The following is an 18,825-nucleotide window of genomic DNA, read 5'->3' on the forward strand; positions in this document are numbered from 1 at the left end:
TACGTATTATTTTCATAAAAGTTTACCTTAATACGAAACTATCATACTTATATTTCGCTAAGTTAATTATATTGTCTACATTCACTTTTGGCGCTGAAGCTTCTAAGTCTAAACGATTGCAGAAAAGTGGTCTGCTCGTCGATTTACTAGCGTAATATTCCGTTTTATACCTATATGGCGTGTATCAATAGCCTGGAAGTAGCTTATATTATGTAAATGGCAGCGGATACCAATTAATTCCCCTTTAATATGAAATATAAGAAGACAAGAAGAGCTACAATTATTTTCTAAACTTTAGCCATCGAGTATATAACCAGAAATACTGACCAAATAATGGGCCATCACTGAGAATTCGTATAATAAAATAAAATCAGTTTGAGAATTAATGCACCAGGCAAACGGGCCCTGTGTCACTTTTAAATATCAACTCTCGTTTGCCCTGAAATCACAAGTTAGAAAGCTGAAATTATACAGCGCCAACAACTGACCTGTGTGTACGTCTCCGTATATTCCAAAAATATTCTGTATTTATTGTAATGAAGATAATATCTCGTAACTATATCTCTAATCGCCCAGTCACACGAGAAGAAAGTTTTCGCGCGACCGCCGCACGGCGATCGCCCAGTTACCACGCCTTCATGTACATTAATAGCGAATCTGAATTCTATTTAAATTAAAACGTAAAGGCTAAACAAATAGAGCGTATTTTACCATGACTATTAGACACACGCGGTCGCTGTGCGGCGGCAATGCGGACTCCGCTCGGCGACCGTGCGGGGTTAGCGCAAAGAAATTCCGTGTTGAATAAAAGCGCCCTAACTGTTCAATTCGGTGGTGTGGGAAAAATATTTCATTAAAAAACAAACGGAATCACATTTCATCGGTAATTAAATTTAATATTTAATACGTAATTTTTTTCAATTTACGTCCATTATAGCAAAGTTCAAGTTAAACTGGTCGATTTGAAGAGAAACAATTGACGAAACCCGTCAATTGTTTCGAATTCGGGCTGGCCAATCGGAGCGCAATTGTCACCGTAATGATTTGGCAGAATAGTTTTCAAACGAATTAAATGACATTTCTTCTCTATTTCTGGTTATATACTCGATAACTTTGACAAATATGCATGTCAATAGATGCTATTGTGTCTAATAAGCTAATTTATAAATTGACGCTTTCTAATATAGCTAGGTAGATGGCGCTATTCCTAAACATAATAAACTAATAGCCGGCTCTTTGCGTAAAAATCTGAGCAATAAGCGCCATCCTTTTTGATTTGTTTGTTATCACTAGAAATTAGAGTGGCTTTGGTAAAGTGCACGTTCTCAATGTAAAAAAAGTAATTAATTATTAATTAATGAATATAATTAATTATTAATTCATTAAATTCATAAATAAAATTAATTAATCACAAAAATAGGAATTTGGTACTCGTCGCAACATCTGGTGAAACAATGGGTACTAAACACCCGACGACGCTGTCAAATCCTTCCACCCCGATGGAAGCAGTGTATGACACCGATACGATGAGATGAAGAAGGTGACTTTGTGGCCAAGCATTGGTCTATTTTACATAAATTCCAATTCCTTTAGCGAGGACTAATTATAGACAAATCAGTTTTCAATATAGAGCTAGCAAGAGCTTGGATAGTGTGCTGAGTAATCACGATCTGGATGTTGATATATTTAATTGTAATGATTAAGTCGCTAAAACGTAATATGATGGACATTTTATTTAATTTTATAAAATAATTTGTGACCGTTCGCGCAGGTATTGGGTTGTTCTATATATTTTTTATAATATCAAGTGACGGGACGAACCAGTCGTGCGCTTGATGGTAAGCTTCACGCCTGTCCATAACAGTTGCAGTGCCACTCAGAGCTCCAAATCACAAAGATCCGTCACCCTGAGACATAAGTTGACAAGTCCCATATGCCTGTAATTTCACCAGCACCCTTACCCTTCAAAACTGGAACACAGTAACGCTGACATACTACTTGGCGGCAGATATAGATAAGGTGGCAGTGCTTCCCTGGACGAACCCTTTTCACAAGAAGCTCTACAGCCTACTGTGTATTAACATGTATAATAGTGCATGTTGTTAACAAATACTGTTTATTGTTTGTTTATTTTATACTTGTGTTTGATTTGTCTGAAGCTACAGGTGGAAACCTGTAATTGGCTTTATGTTCTTTAGGTTTTTATTAAATGGTTGAATCTGTTGGTTTTCCATAAATAAAGAAATAAATGAAGATTAGAATAAAATCGTTTAAAAAAGGCAATAGACTAAAATTACAGTCATAGGTGCAATACAAATGTCTAGAAACCGCGAAGGCCGGCAAACCACCGGCGAGCGTACCCACCGACGATTATTGCATGTGGTCGCTTGGAAACCTCTCATTTGATTGTGAAACCAAGCTGGATTTCACCTTAAGACTTGCGAACAGAAACGGTTTTAATAATTATTTTATATTGAATATCATAATGCATTTACTACCGCGATATTGTGAAAATCGTCCACTAAAGTACACACACTCAATAACGCACACACTCAACATAGCCCCGCACTAGGGAAACCCTGGGTCGCGTGTGTAATGGACACACACATAGACAACCACAAAATACACTCAAACTCACGAGAGAAATAAATGTAGGCCATACAAACATTTCTCCCGGCCCGGGAATCGAACCTGGGACCTCTTTTGGAATGTATAATTTTACGACACTCACTTAAAAAATCGCTGTCCAGCGCAACTTCTACCTCTGGCAAACTCGCGTCAATGCTCAATGCAAAAACAAAGCAATTTCGAATTGACGATTACTTTATACATTTTTTTAATTACTACTTTTTTTAAAACTTTCTAATCAGCTACCCCTTGCAATACTAGTTATAAATCTAGAAACTTATAGATGCGACTCGCTCTGTAATCAAATATTACATTTTTTTCGATAATGAATTGAGATTTGACCTTACTGTTGTAATCTGTCAAAACGGCCATGTGTGCCGGTACTGTAGTTTGTCATTGTTGATACAAAAATTCCTTCGATCTATGTGGGGTCCAAGTCTGTTAATTTCAAATAATCAGTTGGGTGTCGACAGGATGTCAAGGGATTTTATACATTGTTTATTTTTTTATAATATCAAGTGACGGGACGAACAGGCCTGATGGTAAGCTACACGTCTGTCCAGTCACAGTTGCAGTGCAACTTAGAGCCTTAAATCGCAAAGATCTGAGTGGCACTGCCATTGCGTTTGTCACCCTGAGATACAAGTTGACAAGTCCTATTCGCCTGTAATTTCACCACTGCCCTTGAAAACCGGAACACAGTAATGCTTACATTACTGCTTGGCAGTAATAGGTAAGGTGACAGTATTTCCCTGGACGAACTCTTTCACAAAGAGCTCTACTGCTACTAAATATATATAGTTACATAATGCAAAGTATAAAAATAACAATAAACAAGGCAGCAGCATCATTTTTATATTTCTTTTCTGCAAAAAATTCTGCGTACGTTTGGTATTCTACTGCTTAATGGTAAGCCGTAGAATACGTGAGCTGACGATGTTGTTACTGCTAGATTAGTTTAGTTACTTCCATAGTATAATGTCCTACGGGATTCTCATGTGGGCTAAAGCAGCAGATACATATACAAACCATATTTGTATTGCAAAAACGCGCGATTCATTCTATGTACCGTTCAGGCCGTCGTGTTTCTCTCAGAAAACAGTTTAAGGAGACCGGTATCAAGACTGTGGCATCACAGTACATTTACTCAAATATTTTGTATGTCCGTAAAACATACATTAAGAAAGAAGATATCCATAATATTAACCTTAAAACTTAGGTACTCTGTTAGTGGACCCTTTCACGTAATCAAGCCGGTGTACATGCACTAACCTCTGTCACCCAAACATCGAGGATTGTAGAGAACTGTGTTACTATACTGAATGCTCTTAGGGAAAGGAATAAAGTGGTCATGCGCTGGGTTCCAGGTCACTCTGACGTGGAGGGAAATGAGGCAGCAGAGAACTGATAAAGTTTGGTGCTAGGGAAACCTTTATTGGACCCGAACCCTTTATAGGGATAGCATAAAGCCTGGCAAAGCTCACTCTGCTGAACGAGAGCATACGTCTCCCGAGAAGTGTGGCTACAGAATAAAGGCCTCGAGCATTTAAAAGCCCTAATTGCTGCCTACAGTGCCAAACACTGTAGAAAAGCTTTGTCATTGGACAGGAAAGATATCACAATGCTCACTAGAGTCTTAACAGGACATTGTGTATAAAGTATTTGTTTCACTAAACTTGCCGCTTAAATGAATTTGTGACTTTGTGAAGACGACTATCAAGAACAGCTAGAGATCCTTTTATTCCTCGTATTAATATTATGTCTGTCACTATTTTTCATAAAGAAATTACTATTCCTCTTAACATAAATTACGTTTTCATAAATGTATCATGACGCTGATGTAAGAATGTTAATTTCCTTAAACTTATCTCTCAAAGATACTCTGATATTTCGATGGCTAATCACTGAAAAGCCACTACTCTTAGCTTCTAGCAGATTACCAAAACAAAGAAGAAGAAAGATGATATTCTATCGACACACAACTGAGTTGATTTAAATTTAGCAGAATTGGGTCCGATTCAGTGCTCTTCGATATTTTAACCGAGTCGTTCGATTGGACATCGTTCGCTAATCGAAGAGCGCTTTCTGAGCTATTCAGAACAATACAATAAAGATACGATATCAGTATCCAACAGCGTTTACGAAGTTAGTCGGTGAAATAGATTGTAAGAAAATTTTAAATAACCCAACCTCCGGTTAAAAAAACCGACCTCAAAAGTCATTCATCCCATAGTTTGCCACCCTTAGAGGTGGAATATTTTCTTGAAATTTAAATGGGGCCACATCTGAGGTAACATCTTTCCAACAAAAAAAGAATAACCAAAATTGGTTCACAAATGGCGGAGTTATCACGTAACATACATACAAAAAAAAAATACAGACGAATAGAGAACCTCCTCCTTGTTTTGAAGTCGGTTAAAAAATGAAAATTCTTTTATGTACATTTTTTAGACTTTAAAGGCCTAAAATATAGGAATGCATTAGTCCTGCATTAAAATACATTAATATTATTAAACTAAATGCAGACTTTATTTCAAATAACAAGAGATTTCCATATTACATTTTTGCTTTGTAAACAATAGGACGTTCGGTAACTTTAATTCGATGACAGTGTTCTGAATAACGTTTGTAGCCTTTGCCGATCCAGAAGCTCGAGTAATCGTACGGGTGTGACGACATTTCGGTTCGGTTTCGAATACAACAGTTTGACGTTCGATTCAGATGTTGTGAATAAAAATGAAAAGAAATCGGTCGATTATACGAAAATACGAAAATAATTGAATATCAATTCAATAAAAATTTAATTAATACAGTGAATAGCGACATCTCTCGCCAGGACTGGTAGCTGTAAAGGTACTAACTGGGTGATAAATCTGTAATAGATTTCTCATAGATGGCGCTACGACTAGAAAGTCGTTGAAAGACCAAGTACAAAGACACGACGCAAGCACATAGAATAATTCGTGAGGTCCGTTGGTTCGTTCCGTGGGTTAGTACCTCTGGCACGGTTTGCTAGAAGACGTCGGTTCGAATCCGACCGAATCAAAGAATTTTTCTCTGAGTGTTCGATCTTTGTGTTAATAATTATAACAAACTAGTGGAGTAATTTCACAAAAGATAATTGAATATAAATTCATTAAAATTTTAATTATATATACTTATTATACATTTTTTTTAATATTAACGCACACACCCAACATAGCCCCACACTGAAAAAAAGAAGAAAAGGAAACCCTGTGTCGCGGGTGTCATGGACACACAAATAGACAACCACAAATTACACTCAAACTCACGAGAGAAATAAATGCCCGGTCCGGGAATCGAACCTGGGACCTCTGCGTGGCAGTCCGACACGGTAACCGTTCGGCCACGGAGGCAGTCAATAAATATTATATGTATTATATTAGTTGGTATAGCGTCTGGCACGGTATGCAAGAAGACGTCGGTTCGAATCCGACCGGATCGAAGGAATTTTTTCTGAGTGTTTTTTCTGAGTGTTCGATCTTTGTATTAATAATTAAAACAAACTAGTGGAGTAATTTCACAAAAAATAATTGAATATCAATTCAATAAAAATTTAATTAATAATAATATATTAAATCGAATTGGTCGACAACCGAGTCATCGTAAGGTTCTGAATTTTTAAACGCAAAATGTATATGACGTAAGTTACGGGTTCCAACAAAAAAAAATCTAACAGTTTATACTAATGTGGCGCAGCACGAAACTATTTAAAAGAATCATAATCTACAAATATTGTTGAGCAATTGCGTTGCGTAAAACAAAATTATGCCTTTTGTCGGTTAGGAGCTTGACCTTTAAATTTTGGGTCAGCGTAGTTGCGTATGGTAGCCAACATCAAGATATCGGCTGTGATTCTTTAGATTAAGAAATGTTTAGAAAAAGAATTGACATGCGTACGTACCGCATCAATCACGGCCCGAGTTCACCTACTTCTGGGTATAGGTCTACTTCTAATAATGAAAACTATTTTTATTAAAAAACCCGACTTCAAAAGTTCGTGGAGTTGCAACTATTTGCCAAGTTTTCATTAAATCGGTTACCGGAAAGCGCGCGACAACGGATTCATCCCGTAGTTTGCTAGTTTGCTACCCTTAGAGGTGGAATATTTCCTTCAAATTACCCGCTTTATTCAATTCGATTCAATTCAATATTTTTTATTTCAGAAAATAATTTCCATAATATGTTAGTACGCTTTCAACTTAGTCTATGTTAGTATTAAATATTATCAAGTACATTTGTCACTAAATTTAACTAATTAACAATGTCGTCCAGTGGCAGGCTATTTTACACTCGAACTTACACCCCACCACCCTCATGATGGCATTGGAGCTGCCGCGCACTCTGAACATCAGCGACGCTACTTTCTTTCGAATTATCGCATGGAAGCCGTCAGTCCGCAACTTGGCAAATAGAAGAATCTAGAATTTATAAAATAGAAGAATCATCAAAGTCGGTTCACAAAGTAATCGCGTAAATTAACGTTACAAAAAAATACATTCGAATTGAGAACCTCTTCCTTTTTTAAAGTCGGTTATAAATCATTTACGTTTAAATGATTATCACTAATATCAGGGTTCTTACCACGGTATGACTTCTTTTTATTTTCCCGATATTTCGGAACGGTTGCACGCTCCATGGTCACAGCTTTAAGAGCAGACATATCTTAATTTAAAGGTGTTCCAGTTTTGAAGGGTAAGGGTGCTGGTGAAATTACAGGCACATGGGACTTGCCAACTTATGTCTCAGGGTGACGGGCGCAGTGGCAGTGCCCCTCAGATCTTTGCACTTTAAAGCTCTGAGTGGCACTGTAACTGTTATGGACAGGCGTGTAGCTTGTTCGTCCCGTCACTTGATGTTATGAAAAAATTATATATGTAAATTTTCAGTGCGCGGATTGTGGGACGCTAGGGGCTGCCCTCCGCCTCTCCTAATTTCTGGACTGGCGCTCCAATACCTAGTTTTAAGACCTAAACGTTTTACACGAGTCAGCCCGATATTCAAAGGGCATCTATTTCGAAACCCATTCGCTGTTTCAAAATTGTTAAATAATGAGAATCTCTTCTTTTTCCCATTTTGTTAAAAACTTGGACAATGACATTTATTTGTTTACATTTTTGACATCTAATTATGTTTCATAATAAGTACCTACCTCTATAATAGTGTTGAGGCCATAATACTCCTTTCATATGTTGTACATTAAAAGCATAGCCCAGAAATATTCTATCTCTAAACCTGCGTTTCAATCTCCGTTGTGCTACGGTTGAATGACCGGTCAACTGTGCAGCTAACAAAGACATCCACACCCATACATACTCATACAAACATCTCATACATACTTACGAAACGAATGTATTACAACTGGATTATTTGGAACAAAGATAGGAATAGTTAATAAATAACATCATGCAACACGATTTTTGTTCCTAGGTTATCAATATTGTTTTCGGTTTGGTTCTAGCATAAAAACTTGAAAATATTATATATACTTTAGAGTATCTAACATACGGGTGACAAAATATTTTCATAGATAAGGCGCTACTGCTGAAAATCGTTGAAAACTAGCTTCAATTATTTTTTTGTGAAATTACTGCACTAGTTTGTTATAATTATTTATTAATAATTATAACAAACTAGTGCAGTAATTTCTTTCTTTTTATTAAAAGATCGAACACTCAGAAAAAATTCTTTCGACCCGGCCGGATTCGAAACGACGGACGTCTTCTAGCGTGCCAGACGCTTTACCAACTAAGCCACGGAACGAACCAGCGGACGTCACGAATTCTTCTGTGCTTGTTGTCGTATCTTTGCATTTGGTTTTTCAGCGACTTTTTAGCCGTAGCGCCATCTATGAGAAATCTATGAAAGTATTTCGTCACCCAGTTAAGTAACAGCCCTGGCCCTGGCTAGAGATGTCGCTATTATCTGTAATTCAATATGTATTGAATTATATTAACTTATTTTTTATGAAATTACTCCACTGGTTTGTTATAGTTATTTATTTATTTATTTATTTAAGGACAGCCAGTGATAGACACAATAATTCTAGGGAATAATGAAGACTTAAAAATACTTTTAATTCTAATTGCACTACCTGTAAATGTGCCCAATTATTAACTCAAACATCACATCTATTTGCCAAGTGTTATTGAAATCGGTTACCGGGAAGTGCGCGAAACCGATTCATCCCCTAGTTTGCCACCCTTAGATGTGGAATATTTTCTTAAAATTTAAATGGGACCAATACCGAGGTATCCTCTTTACAACAAAAAAAGAATCATCAAAATCGGTTTACAAATATTGCGAGTATTCTTGTAACATGCACTGAAAACTAGCGCTCTTTGTAAAAGAGGTCTTCTAGCAGTAGGAAGTTCTACTAGCACCTTTACCCTCTAAAACCGAAACTCAGTTGTGCTCAAATTACTGCTTGGCGGTAGAAATAGATAAGCTGGCTGTACTTCCTTTTTTTAACGTCAGGAAATCCTAATGGGTACCCACCACCGGGGGAGGGTTATCTTAGACTCCTACCGACTAAAACCTGACGGTGTTCGATCTGCTCACCATGTCGGACTTACGGGGACACTTACAGATTCTTCTGCGATCCGACAGTGATGGGTCCAACTGGGCGCCGAACCACATGTTGCTTTTTTTGTAATATCTAGTGACTGCACGAACAAGTCGTGCGCCTGATGGTAAGTTACACGCCTGTCCATGACAATTACAGTGCCACTCAGAATTTTAAATCGCAAAGATCTGAGGGGCACTGCCGCTGCGCCCGTCACCCTGAGACATACGTGGACAAGTCCCATGTGCCAGTAATGCTGACATTACTGCTTGGCGGCAAATATAGATAAGGTGGCAGTACTTCTCTGGACAAACTCTTTCACAAGGAGCTCTACTGTTAGTAACTGCTGCTTTTCGGGAAGAGTTTTTGTCTGCCCCGTCAACAATCTTGAAAGGCAGACGTGGAACACGTGAAGTCTGCGGCTCATGGACCCATGTCACGGGGGCTTTCGCCACCCGTTACTCACCTATGTCGGCTGTTGCAGAGCCATAGCTTTCCTGCGACCAACTCTCCGATGACTGTCCTTCCCTGGACCAACTCATTCACAGCTGTATTGCTACTGTGTATCAACAACTACTCCTAAATACTCCTAAATCTGACAAATACCTAAATAAATTAATTCGCATTAGTAACGTATGTTAAAATTCTGCCAATTATAATGATTAATTCATATTTTGTCTTAAAGTTTCGTCTCATTCAAATATACGTCATCAAAGCCGTACAAGGAGATACTATTTTGGACGTATAACGGTCATCGGTCCGTTACAACCGATTCGTGGGCGGGTGTGGGTGACACACAGTCGAAACGGTACCAAACACATACAACGACCTGTTCTTATACCGTTTACTTAGAAAAAATATAATAAACGAACTGTAATGAAGTTATTTTATGCAATAGGATTGCCATAACCAACAATCACCACTTTATAGTCCCATCCAAATCCGCTAGATGGCGTTGAACCATTTTATGTAAATTTTAATATAAGAGTCACTTTTTTTATACAAATAAATAAGTGCGTATTTGACCTCCATCTAACATGATGGAAAGTGACGATGAGGTCGTCGATTCACACCTAAATAATGCCTATTCACTCTCGCCTTGAAAAGGTCCAAGTTATAGCGTCCGGGGAACAAGTCTGCAGGCAGGGAATTCCGCTCTAGACGCTCGCTATACAAATGTGGAAGCGGAACGCTTCGTGCGAATCCGGGGATTATCCACAACATAGGGGTGGAACCCCAGCCCACGTCTAGTCCCCCGATGATGGAAAGGGGGAGGCGGAATCAAATTATGCAATTCCATCGCACACTCTCCGTGATATATCCTGTAGAATACCGATAAGCAGGCAACTTTACGGTAATCAGTAGCTCTTCAAACTAATTATTAAAATCTATAACGTCTACGGTGTTTCTTAATTGTTCTAGTAGTTTATTACACATTTTATGGCCATTGTTAGTCTGCTTCATGCTGTCCGAGCAAAAGCGAAACAAGTAACTACTTTTCCCCCTCTTATTGCAATGACGTAAAGCTCTTTCCGATCGGCTTAGGCCACAGTTACTAGGCACGCGAGTACTGACGAACGTGTGTTCGGACGAATTCGTCCGAAATCCTCGCCTGTGCAAGGCGGTTACACTGCGCGCGTTTTCTGATAACATTAGTTGTAATTGCTTATGTAGTTTGTGTAAACCCCACATCAAAGTAAATACAAAATCGTACTTACCCCACCCACACTTTTTTATACCCACTTTTGCGGAGAAATATTCCTATTATGATCATTTATCTCATATCCAAACAAACACTCTTACAACAGGCGTTTGTTATAGGACAAATTCCAAAGATAGATATAAACCGCAAAGGTCTCAGGGGCACTCTCACCTTGCGAGACATAAGCTGACAAGTCTCATGTGCCTATAATTTCACCAGCACCTTTACCCTTCAAAACCGGAACGCAGTAATGCTCACATTAGTGCTTGTCGGCAGAAATAAGTAAAGTGGCAGTATTTCCGTGGACCAACCCTTTCACAAGGAACTCCACTGCTAAACAATGAAATTACTGCGAGCCTTACTGTAATACTAAGTTAAGCCTAACTGTAGTACTAACTAAGTAGCCTTAGAATTAATACAGGCACTAAATTGATCATATTTAACAGGCAATCAGAAGCGTATTAAAATTACAATTGTATTAACAATAAATTAGACTATGGGGATATATACATTGACTTACAATTATATGGATGTCGGGTCCGCGCTAAAAAATGTCCGAACTTATAGGGCGTTAAAATCGTATACAGAGCGTCATTCACGCTTTAGTCTTCGTTTGTTCGACTGACAGCGAAGCAAGCAAAATTAGACCCTACTGCGATGACATTACAATTTAAATTCAACGTTTTAGCTTTTTCATATTCCTTTACATGTCACTACGCTTAAATAGGTTGACTTGGGACATTTTTTTCGTGGTCGTCCATTTATTTGTAAGTCAATGGATATATACTAAACTTCCCAAAGGAGTTCTTACTTACCAAAAAAATAATTGTCTTTTACAATAAACGTTTTTACCACACTGTGAGAACGAGCTTAATTTATATTACTGGTTAGAATAGAACAGAATAGAAATTTTAAGAGATTTTTTTTAAATGCAAATTTAAATAAAATAATTTTTATGAAGTTTTCGGTAATTTAATATACCAATGTAACGCAATAATATACAATTTCGAATAAGATAAATTTTTATTGAGTTTGAGGAGCTTTTATTACCACCCTAAGTTGCATTACATTTTTTTAATTCTTTCAGAAATTTTCCTTGACAATATTGCAATCAATAAATCGTAACTTCCGGTTTCTCTTGAAGCGTCGCTCAGTCTTTTTTTTAAGTTTAACACACAATTTTATGCATTTCCTTATTTTTGGAGGCTGATAAAATTATAATTCCTCAAATTAAGCATATTTAACTTCCTAGTACAGTCGTGGAAATTAAATTCGTACATTTTTTGTAATTTTTTTAAAATTCGCTCTACGAGCTGTACCCCACATCGACCGGTCATTTGGGACGAGTGAATCCGATAGATATTAGAATAAATGTGAGACAACGTGCTTAATTTCCATAACACGTGTTACGGAATTCGAAAACAACGACATTACCACAAACACCCAAACCCGAGACAGATAGAAAATTTAGTTTTTTTAAAATCTCGGAGCAAAAATTGTTGTTTATTATGTTAGTAATTATAGTTACAACGGGGTTGTTAGTATTCTACTAATAACCCTAGCTTTCAATTATTATTCACCCGATAAAATTTTCGTGAGTTGTGCACACGCCACACAAGATTATTAGAAATATTTTAAAACATCTATCATCAATCTACAGGCGAAAACGCGGTTATTTTTTACCGACTTCAAAAAAAGGGGGAGGTTCTCAATTCGATTGCTTTTTAATTTTTTTTTGTGTGTATGTTACGCGATAACTCATCTGCATTTGTAAACCTATTTTGAAGATTCTTTTCATTGTTGGAAAGTAGGTACCTCAGTAGTACCATTTAAATTGAAGAAAATATTCCTTTTTTTAAGGGGGTTTAATCCGGTTTCGCGCACTTTTCGGTAACCGATTTCAATAAACCTATTGAAACGTAATAGTGATTGCACGAACTTTTGAGGTCGGTTTTTTTAGTGCTCCGCATTGAGATCATACCAATGTACTTCTCTGGTATATTACTTTTGTTTCAGTATTCATTGAATAAACACTTTATACCAATCCAATATTACATTAATAGAAATATTGGATTTTGATAATAGTAAACAAATCATCTTCAGCGACTGTACTTTATAAAATTTCACTTGAACCAACTACAAGCGCACATGACCTTACAAGGTTTATTTTTTTTATAGCTACGCGAGGTTGAGACATTTAACAATTAAATTGCACTTCAAGTTAATCTCAAATTTATAAATATTTTGGTTTCGACTTGAACTGGATATTAACATTTTTTACTTTAGAGTCGCTACTTCCGTATTTACATAGTACATTACACCGCTTTCAGACTATCGATCAGAGCCATTTATTACAAATATTTAATATAATAAGACAGAATTTTGAGGAATTACGACTTGTGAATGTGAAAATTAGCAATCCTCTTGTGTTAGTGGTCCACGATTATACGGTTTGAATTTTGTGAGATGTATAGCTAAAGCTTTTTCTAATACGCAGTCTCTTAACTCCTTACAATTTTATCTCCTAGAATCCACCGTGACATTTTGTTCTTTTAGTCTCATCTATCTTCAAAAAAAGGAGGAGGTTTTCAATTCGACCGCACCTTTTTTTTTTGTATGGATGTTACGCGATAACTCCGGTATTTGTGAACCGATTTTCATGATTCTTTTTTTGTTGGAAAGAGGGTACCTCCATAGTGGTGCCATTTCATTTTGAAGAAAATCATCCACCTCTAAGGGTGGCTGTTCACGAATGAAAATTCATTTTTATAAATAGCGTCTAAATTTTACTATTAGGAGCAATTATTTTAATGGTTGATTTTGCTATTCTCCAATTCAAGGCGTTTTTCTCTCAATATACTTTGAGTAGTGAGAACCGAAAATGAATTCGGGCTTGCGCACTTTCTGGTAACCGATTTCAATAAAACTTGGCAAATAGATATATTTCCACGTACTTTTGAGGTCGGTTTTTTTAGTACTCTGTACTGAGATTATTATCTATCTATCTAATATAACCGGTTACCTATCACAAGCTAGAAATATGATTTACAGAATTTTGTTTCTCCGAAAACCTTTAGATTTTTATTGAACAGATTTTGTTTTGTTTGTCCGAAAACACGTTACGGTTTTTTTTTCATTACACCATTTAATGGTTCACTATTGACATATTGACAAGTTATTAACCTTATGTATTCCCTTCTTTTCCAGAGTGCAACATCCCAATCGAAAAACGCTGCGCGGTTCCTCCGTCTGGCGATGGCATCTATAATGGACATCCTCAAAATTAAACCTTTCGTAGAAGTATCAGTAGGACAACTCCTCTGGGGCTATGATGATCCGCTTCTAAAGCTAGCAAGGGACGTCGTGCCGAAGGACCAGACGCTACCGTATAATGAATTTGGATTGTTTTATGGGGTACGTTAAACCGTTTCTACAATGGTTTAGGTACATGTGTGTTCGGCATTGCGCAATTAAGCAATGTAAAATTGCAACTACTACCTCCATCATCATAATAGTCTACGAGGAATCACTTCCTGAACTGACCTTCTCCAATTTGTTCCGTCTATTGCAGTCTCATCAACATCCAGTCTCGTCTAATGTTTTTACATCTATATAATCTATTTACTAGTAAAAAACTTGTGTAGTTATTTTAAAAAGCAATCAGCTGTCGTCTCATACGGATATAGCAGGGATGGGTCAGAATAATCAGCTAGATTAAAAGGTTTCTATCCTCATTCTCCATCATCCTCATTCATCCTGGACTAAAAATTATAAATAATAAGCATACACAGTGTGTGCGTTATTATCTTCTTCCATTACCGCCCTACTTTCATGCTCCTGTATTACACATAATTGGATGCACGAACGGAGCCTCCTCGTAAGGACGTATTCACTTTCTCTGTAGGTTTTCCCTTCCCGGTAGCCTGGGCAACATTCGGTAAGAACCTTAAGTCAATTGGCAAATCCTCTCACCATGATGGCAAACATGTTCCATAGATCTGGGTTGCAAGTCTATGCCACCGATACAATAAGAAAGACCCACAATTAATGTAAAAATGTCTTGTTCTTTTCCAGAAAAACGCCACCTCCCCAGACGTAGTAACGATGTTCACGGGAGTCAGGGACATGGCCGAGTACGGGATCATCGAAAGGTACAACATGCGGGACAAACTTCCCCACTGGACGACCGATCAGTGCAACAGTATCGCGGGATCAGACGGGTCTATATTCCCGCCTCATATCACTCGAAATGATACGCTGTCCGTTTACGATAAGGATCTTTGTCGGTTGCTGCCTTTGAAGTAAGTTTTATATTTAATTTTTGCGCAATATACATCTTTCTATGTCTGTCTTCCAAAACAGATAAAACACTTGACTATCAACCATATATGTATCTTATTATTCAGTGTAAAGGTAAAAAAAATTAAGGACATAAAATACTGCCTTGCTGGACACTTACCAAAAAATACATGATCCCAGTTCAAGAATTTTAGGAAACCTGTTTTTTTCTTGATAAGTGTTAAAACGAGGCTATTGTATTTTTTGTAATTTTATATGTAGTCAATTTCTACCAATAAAGCGGCACAACAGATAAGTGACGCGATAGTAGGACTGTTGAAAGCTTTTTAAAGAACAATCAGCCTTATGAGACCTAAGCTTTATTACGTACATACAATTCACGTTCTTTTTCCGTCGGGGTAGAAAGGTAGGGTCTCTACTCCGATGGAAATACCCTAGGGTCACACAGTCACTGGCTGTGTGTCTCAATCGTAGCAAGTAGAAGGCTCTGATCTCTCTGATTTGTCACATGTAGTAAATATGCTATTTGAAGAAACATTAACCTTCAGGAGCCTACTAACTTTTTGGTATATCATAATAAGTTTAACGCTTATTTGAGAACGCTTGCCAGCTGAGTAGATGGCTCGATTTTGGTTTCTAGCAGGGAAGCCTGACCACTGAATACATTCAAATTATGTACAGTTTAGTTATGCAAGATCTATCTGCGATTGGTAAACGAGCCTGTCATCATGTAATACAAACTTCGCTTCTTATAAACTGGGTCCAAGTACCTCAGCGTTACTGTTTACCAATACAATACGGGAAGAAGACAATGGGTTCACATGTTATGCAACCCGAGTTGACAGAAAGCGCGCTTGTTTAGTCTCGCCGGGTGTCACACCGGAGATTACAAATGCTACATGTTAACACACTGTGTAAATTGATTGGCTTTATGTCCGTTGGAAAGGTTGGCGATTTTTATCGGAAAACAAATTCATTCTGATTTATTTCGAACGACGAAATGTGGCGGTAGTGCAGTCTTCCACTTTTCTTGTACTTCATATTTCGTAAGTCACACGTTGTAAAGGTAAACCTGCACTTTGGGGGTACATTAAAAGTCTTCGAAATCTAGGGTAATTTCTTTACTCTACCTAGGGATATCATTGGAACGTCTATACATTGATACAATGTACCTATATATACTAAAAAAGTGGTATTGCTTTGTACCATGTACTGGGGGCCCACCACAACCTCACAAAACAATATTACTTTAACCTTGCATTGACTTTTCGTACCATAACGGGCTTAAAGTAAGCTTATTGTAATGTTAAAACTATGATGTTTCATTGGCAGCTTTGTGACTATTCATTCACTCAGTTCGTACTATGACGTGAATTTGACATTAAAGTAATATTGCTCTAATGTCAAATTTAAATCTTAAAATAGTCACACGGATGCAATGGAAGCAATATTATTTTCAGTTTTATTCTCTTAATATTGATTGTTTATTTCGTAAAATTATAACAGCGCCATCTATGTGCTCCTTGGCGAAACTAACAGTTGACACTAGACTATAGTTCCGAATTCACAACGTGACTATCAAGACTCAGCTTGTTTTATTTATTTTTCTTCATGAAAATGCGGAATAATTATTGAAAACAACGTAATTTTAATGGATTTTTTTATTACATACTTTTATTTTTTTAACGGTCAAAATTCTCTGAATGTAAATAACATTAAGTACTTAAACATTATCGACGATAAGACAATTCGGAACATCAAAAAAGAAAGAGATGGCATTATATAGTTCACATAGCGTTATCTCTTTCCTATTTTTAGTAAGGAATAGACAATATTGGGTAATCATTCGTTCTTTCAGTCACTTTTGTAATAATACATTGCTTGGTTGACAGGTTCGTCATGGCACGAATATGAGTAATATTTATAACAAGCGTACCTTTTTAACCTTACATTATTGAAATAAGATTGTTTTCGGAAAGGTATGGTACGCCCCCTGAACTACTGATCAGCAAGGGTAATCTTTGCCTCCTTCCAGAAATTTTTCCCCCTCGACTGCATAGAGAAGTAGTTTGTTCGTGAACAGAACTAATGGTATTTAAAAAATCCCAATAGTTCTGCCGACAGAACTATTCAACGGAACCGGTGGGAATTATTTTGTGAACAGAACTAATGGTAAAATAAATTCCAGTAGTTCTGCCAACAGAACTACTCAACAGAACAGGTGGGAATATCTGAGATTGAAGCAGGGTGTAAAGCATAGTCTTATAAATCACAGAACTAATGGTAAAAAAATCCCAATAGTTCTGCCGACAGAACTACTCAACAGAACAGGTGGGAATAGAGGCTCGTGACTACGCTCGTTTAGTCAAGTCTCTCCCGCTTCGAACATATGTAATGTCAGTCACAATCTTTTGTTTTCAAGTTTGAAAACTTCTTATTCACACAATTAATTTATTTTTACGCTAGTATTATTCCTGCAGCAAGCATTATCTATTTTTACGCTCATCAAGTGACGAGACGTATATCTCGTAAACGACTGTCGCTTATATAAGATTTAGCAAGGAATCTAATGGGCAATGCCATTGCACCTATCACCCTGAGACAAAGTGGACGAGTCTTACGTACCTGTCGTTTCTTCAGCACCCTTCATGGCAACTCCGTGGCTCTCGAAGCCTTGCACACCGGTTTTCATGGTATCGCCATCTCTGAGGTTCCGGGTTCTTTGTGTCGGGTCTGGTCGTTTGTGGTAGGTACCGCCGTTGTTTCCGATTTCCATAACACAAGTACTTTATTTGTTTTTTTGGGATCAGAGCGACGTATTGTTGATGTGATGTTGTCTAATATTTATTTATTATTTTATTAGACCTGACATCATGTCCTTTTTAACCGACTTTTAAAAAGAAGGAGGTTCTTAATTAGATTATATTTATTGGTTGTGAGTATGTTACGAATTACTCCGGCATTTGTGAACTGATTTTGATGATTCTTTTTTTTTTCTTGAAAAGAGAAGAAAATATTCCGCCTCTAATGGTGGCAAACTAGGGTATGAATTCGGTTTCACGCACTTTCCGGTAACCGATTTCAATAAAAGCTGTCAAATAGATTCAATTCCACGAACTTTTGAGGTTGGTTTTTTGTATAAAAACGTTTCAAGGAGGCAAGGGGAGAGATTTTTTTTACGTAGCTCGACATTACGGGAACAGATCACGTCATTATCGATGTGACGGTGTAACAAGCAGCCGAAACAATATAAGCATTGTCCCACGCGGTGCATTGTTGGAAACACGTTCACTTTTGTTGTGTTTTGGTATGATCGAGGCATGGGTAGCTGGTTGATATCGCATACATCAGTTTTGCGTAGCAAATTATTCTCGAAATCTTTATCAAATTCACGTAGGTGAACCTACCTATTTCAGCTACCTACGGTAATAAGAACTGAAAAATAATAACTTCTAGTTAGACTAGTATCAATTAATTATGAATAAACTACTTTACCTAAATTGTTTATATACCTATACAATACTTTTAAGTGGACTCTACTCCGCAATTTTTTTTTCGCTCTTACACACACACACACACACACACACACACACACACACACACACACACA

The 18,825-nt window shown here is 37.2% G+C and overlaps 1 protein-coding gene across 2 annotated transcripts in view; it reads left to right on the top strand.

Annotated features, from left to right (window-relative positions):
- LOC113228352 (scavenger receptor class B member 1) overlaps window positions 1-18,825 on the top strand; it is a 127,192-nt gene that overhangs the window by 102,196 nt on the left and 6,171 nt on the right. For both annotated transcript variants that reach the window (XM_026461617.1, XM_026461618.1), the window contains exons 5-6: window positions 14,124-14,330; window positions 14,991-15,217. In XM_026461617.1, the coding sequence (XP_026317402.1) occupies window positions 14,124-14,330; window positions 14,991-15,217 (434 nt within the window). The remainder of the gene's footprint in view (window positions 1-14,123; window positions 14,331-14,990; window positions 15,218-18,825) is intronic.

This window comes from Hyposmocoma kahamanoa, unplaced genomic scaffold, assembly GCF_003589595.1.
Source record: "Hyposmocoma kahamanoa isolate Upper Pololo Valley unplaced genomic scaffold, ASM358959v1 228, whole genome shotgun sequence".
NCBI classification, from domain to species: domain Eukaryota; kingdom Metazoa; phylum Arthropoda; class Insecta; order Lepidoptera; family Cosmopterigidae; genus Hyposmocoma; species Hyposmocoma kahamanoa.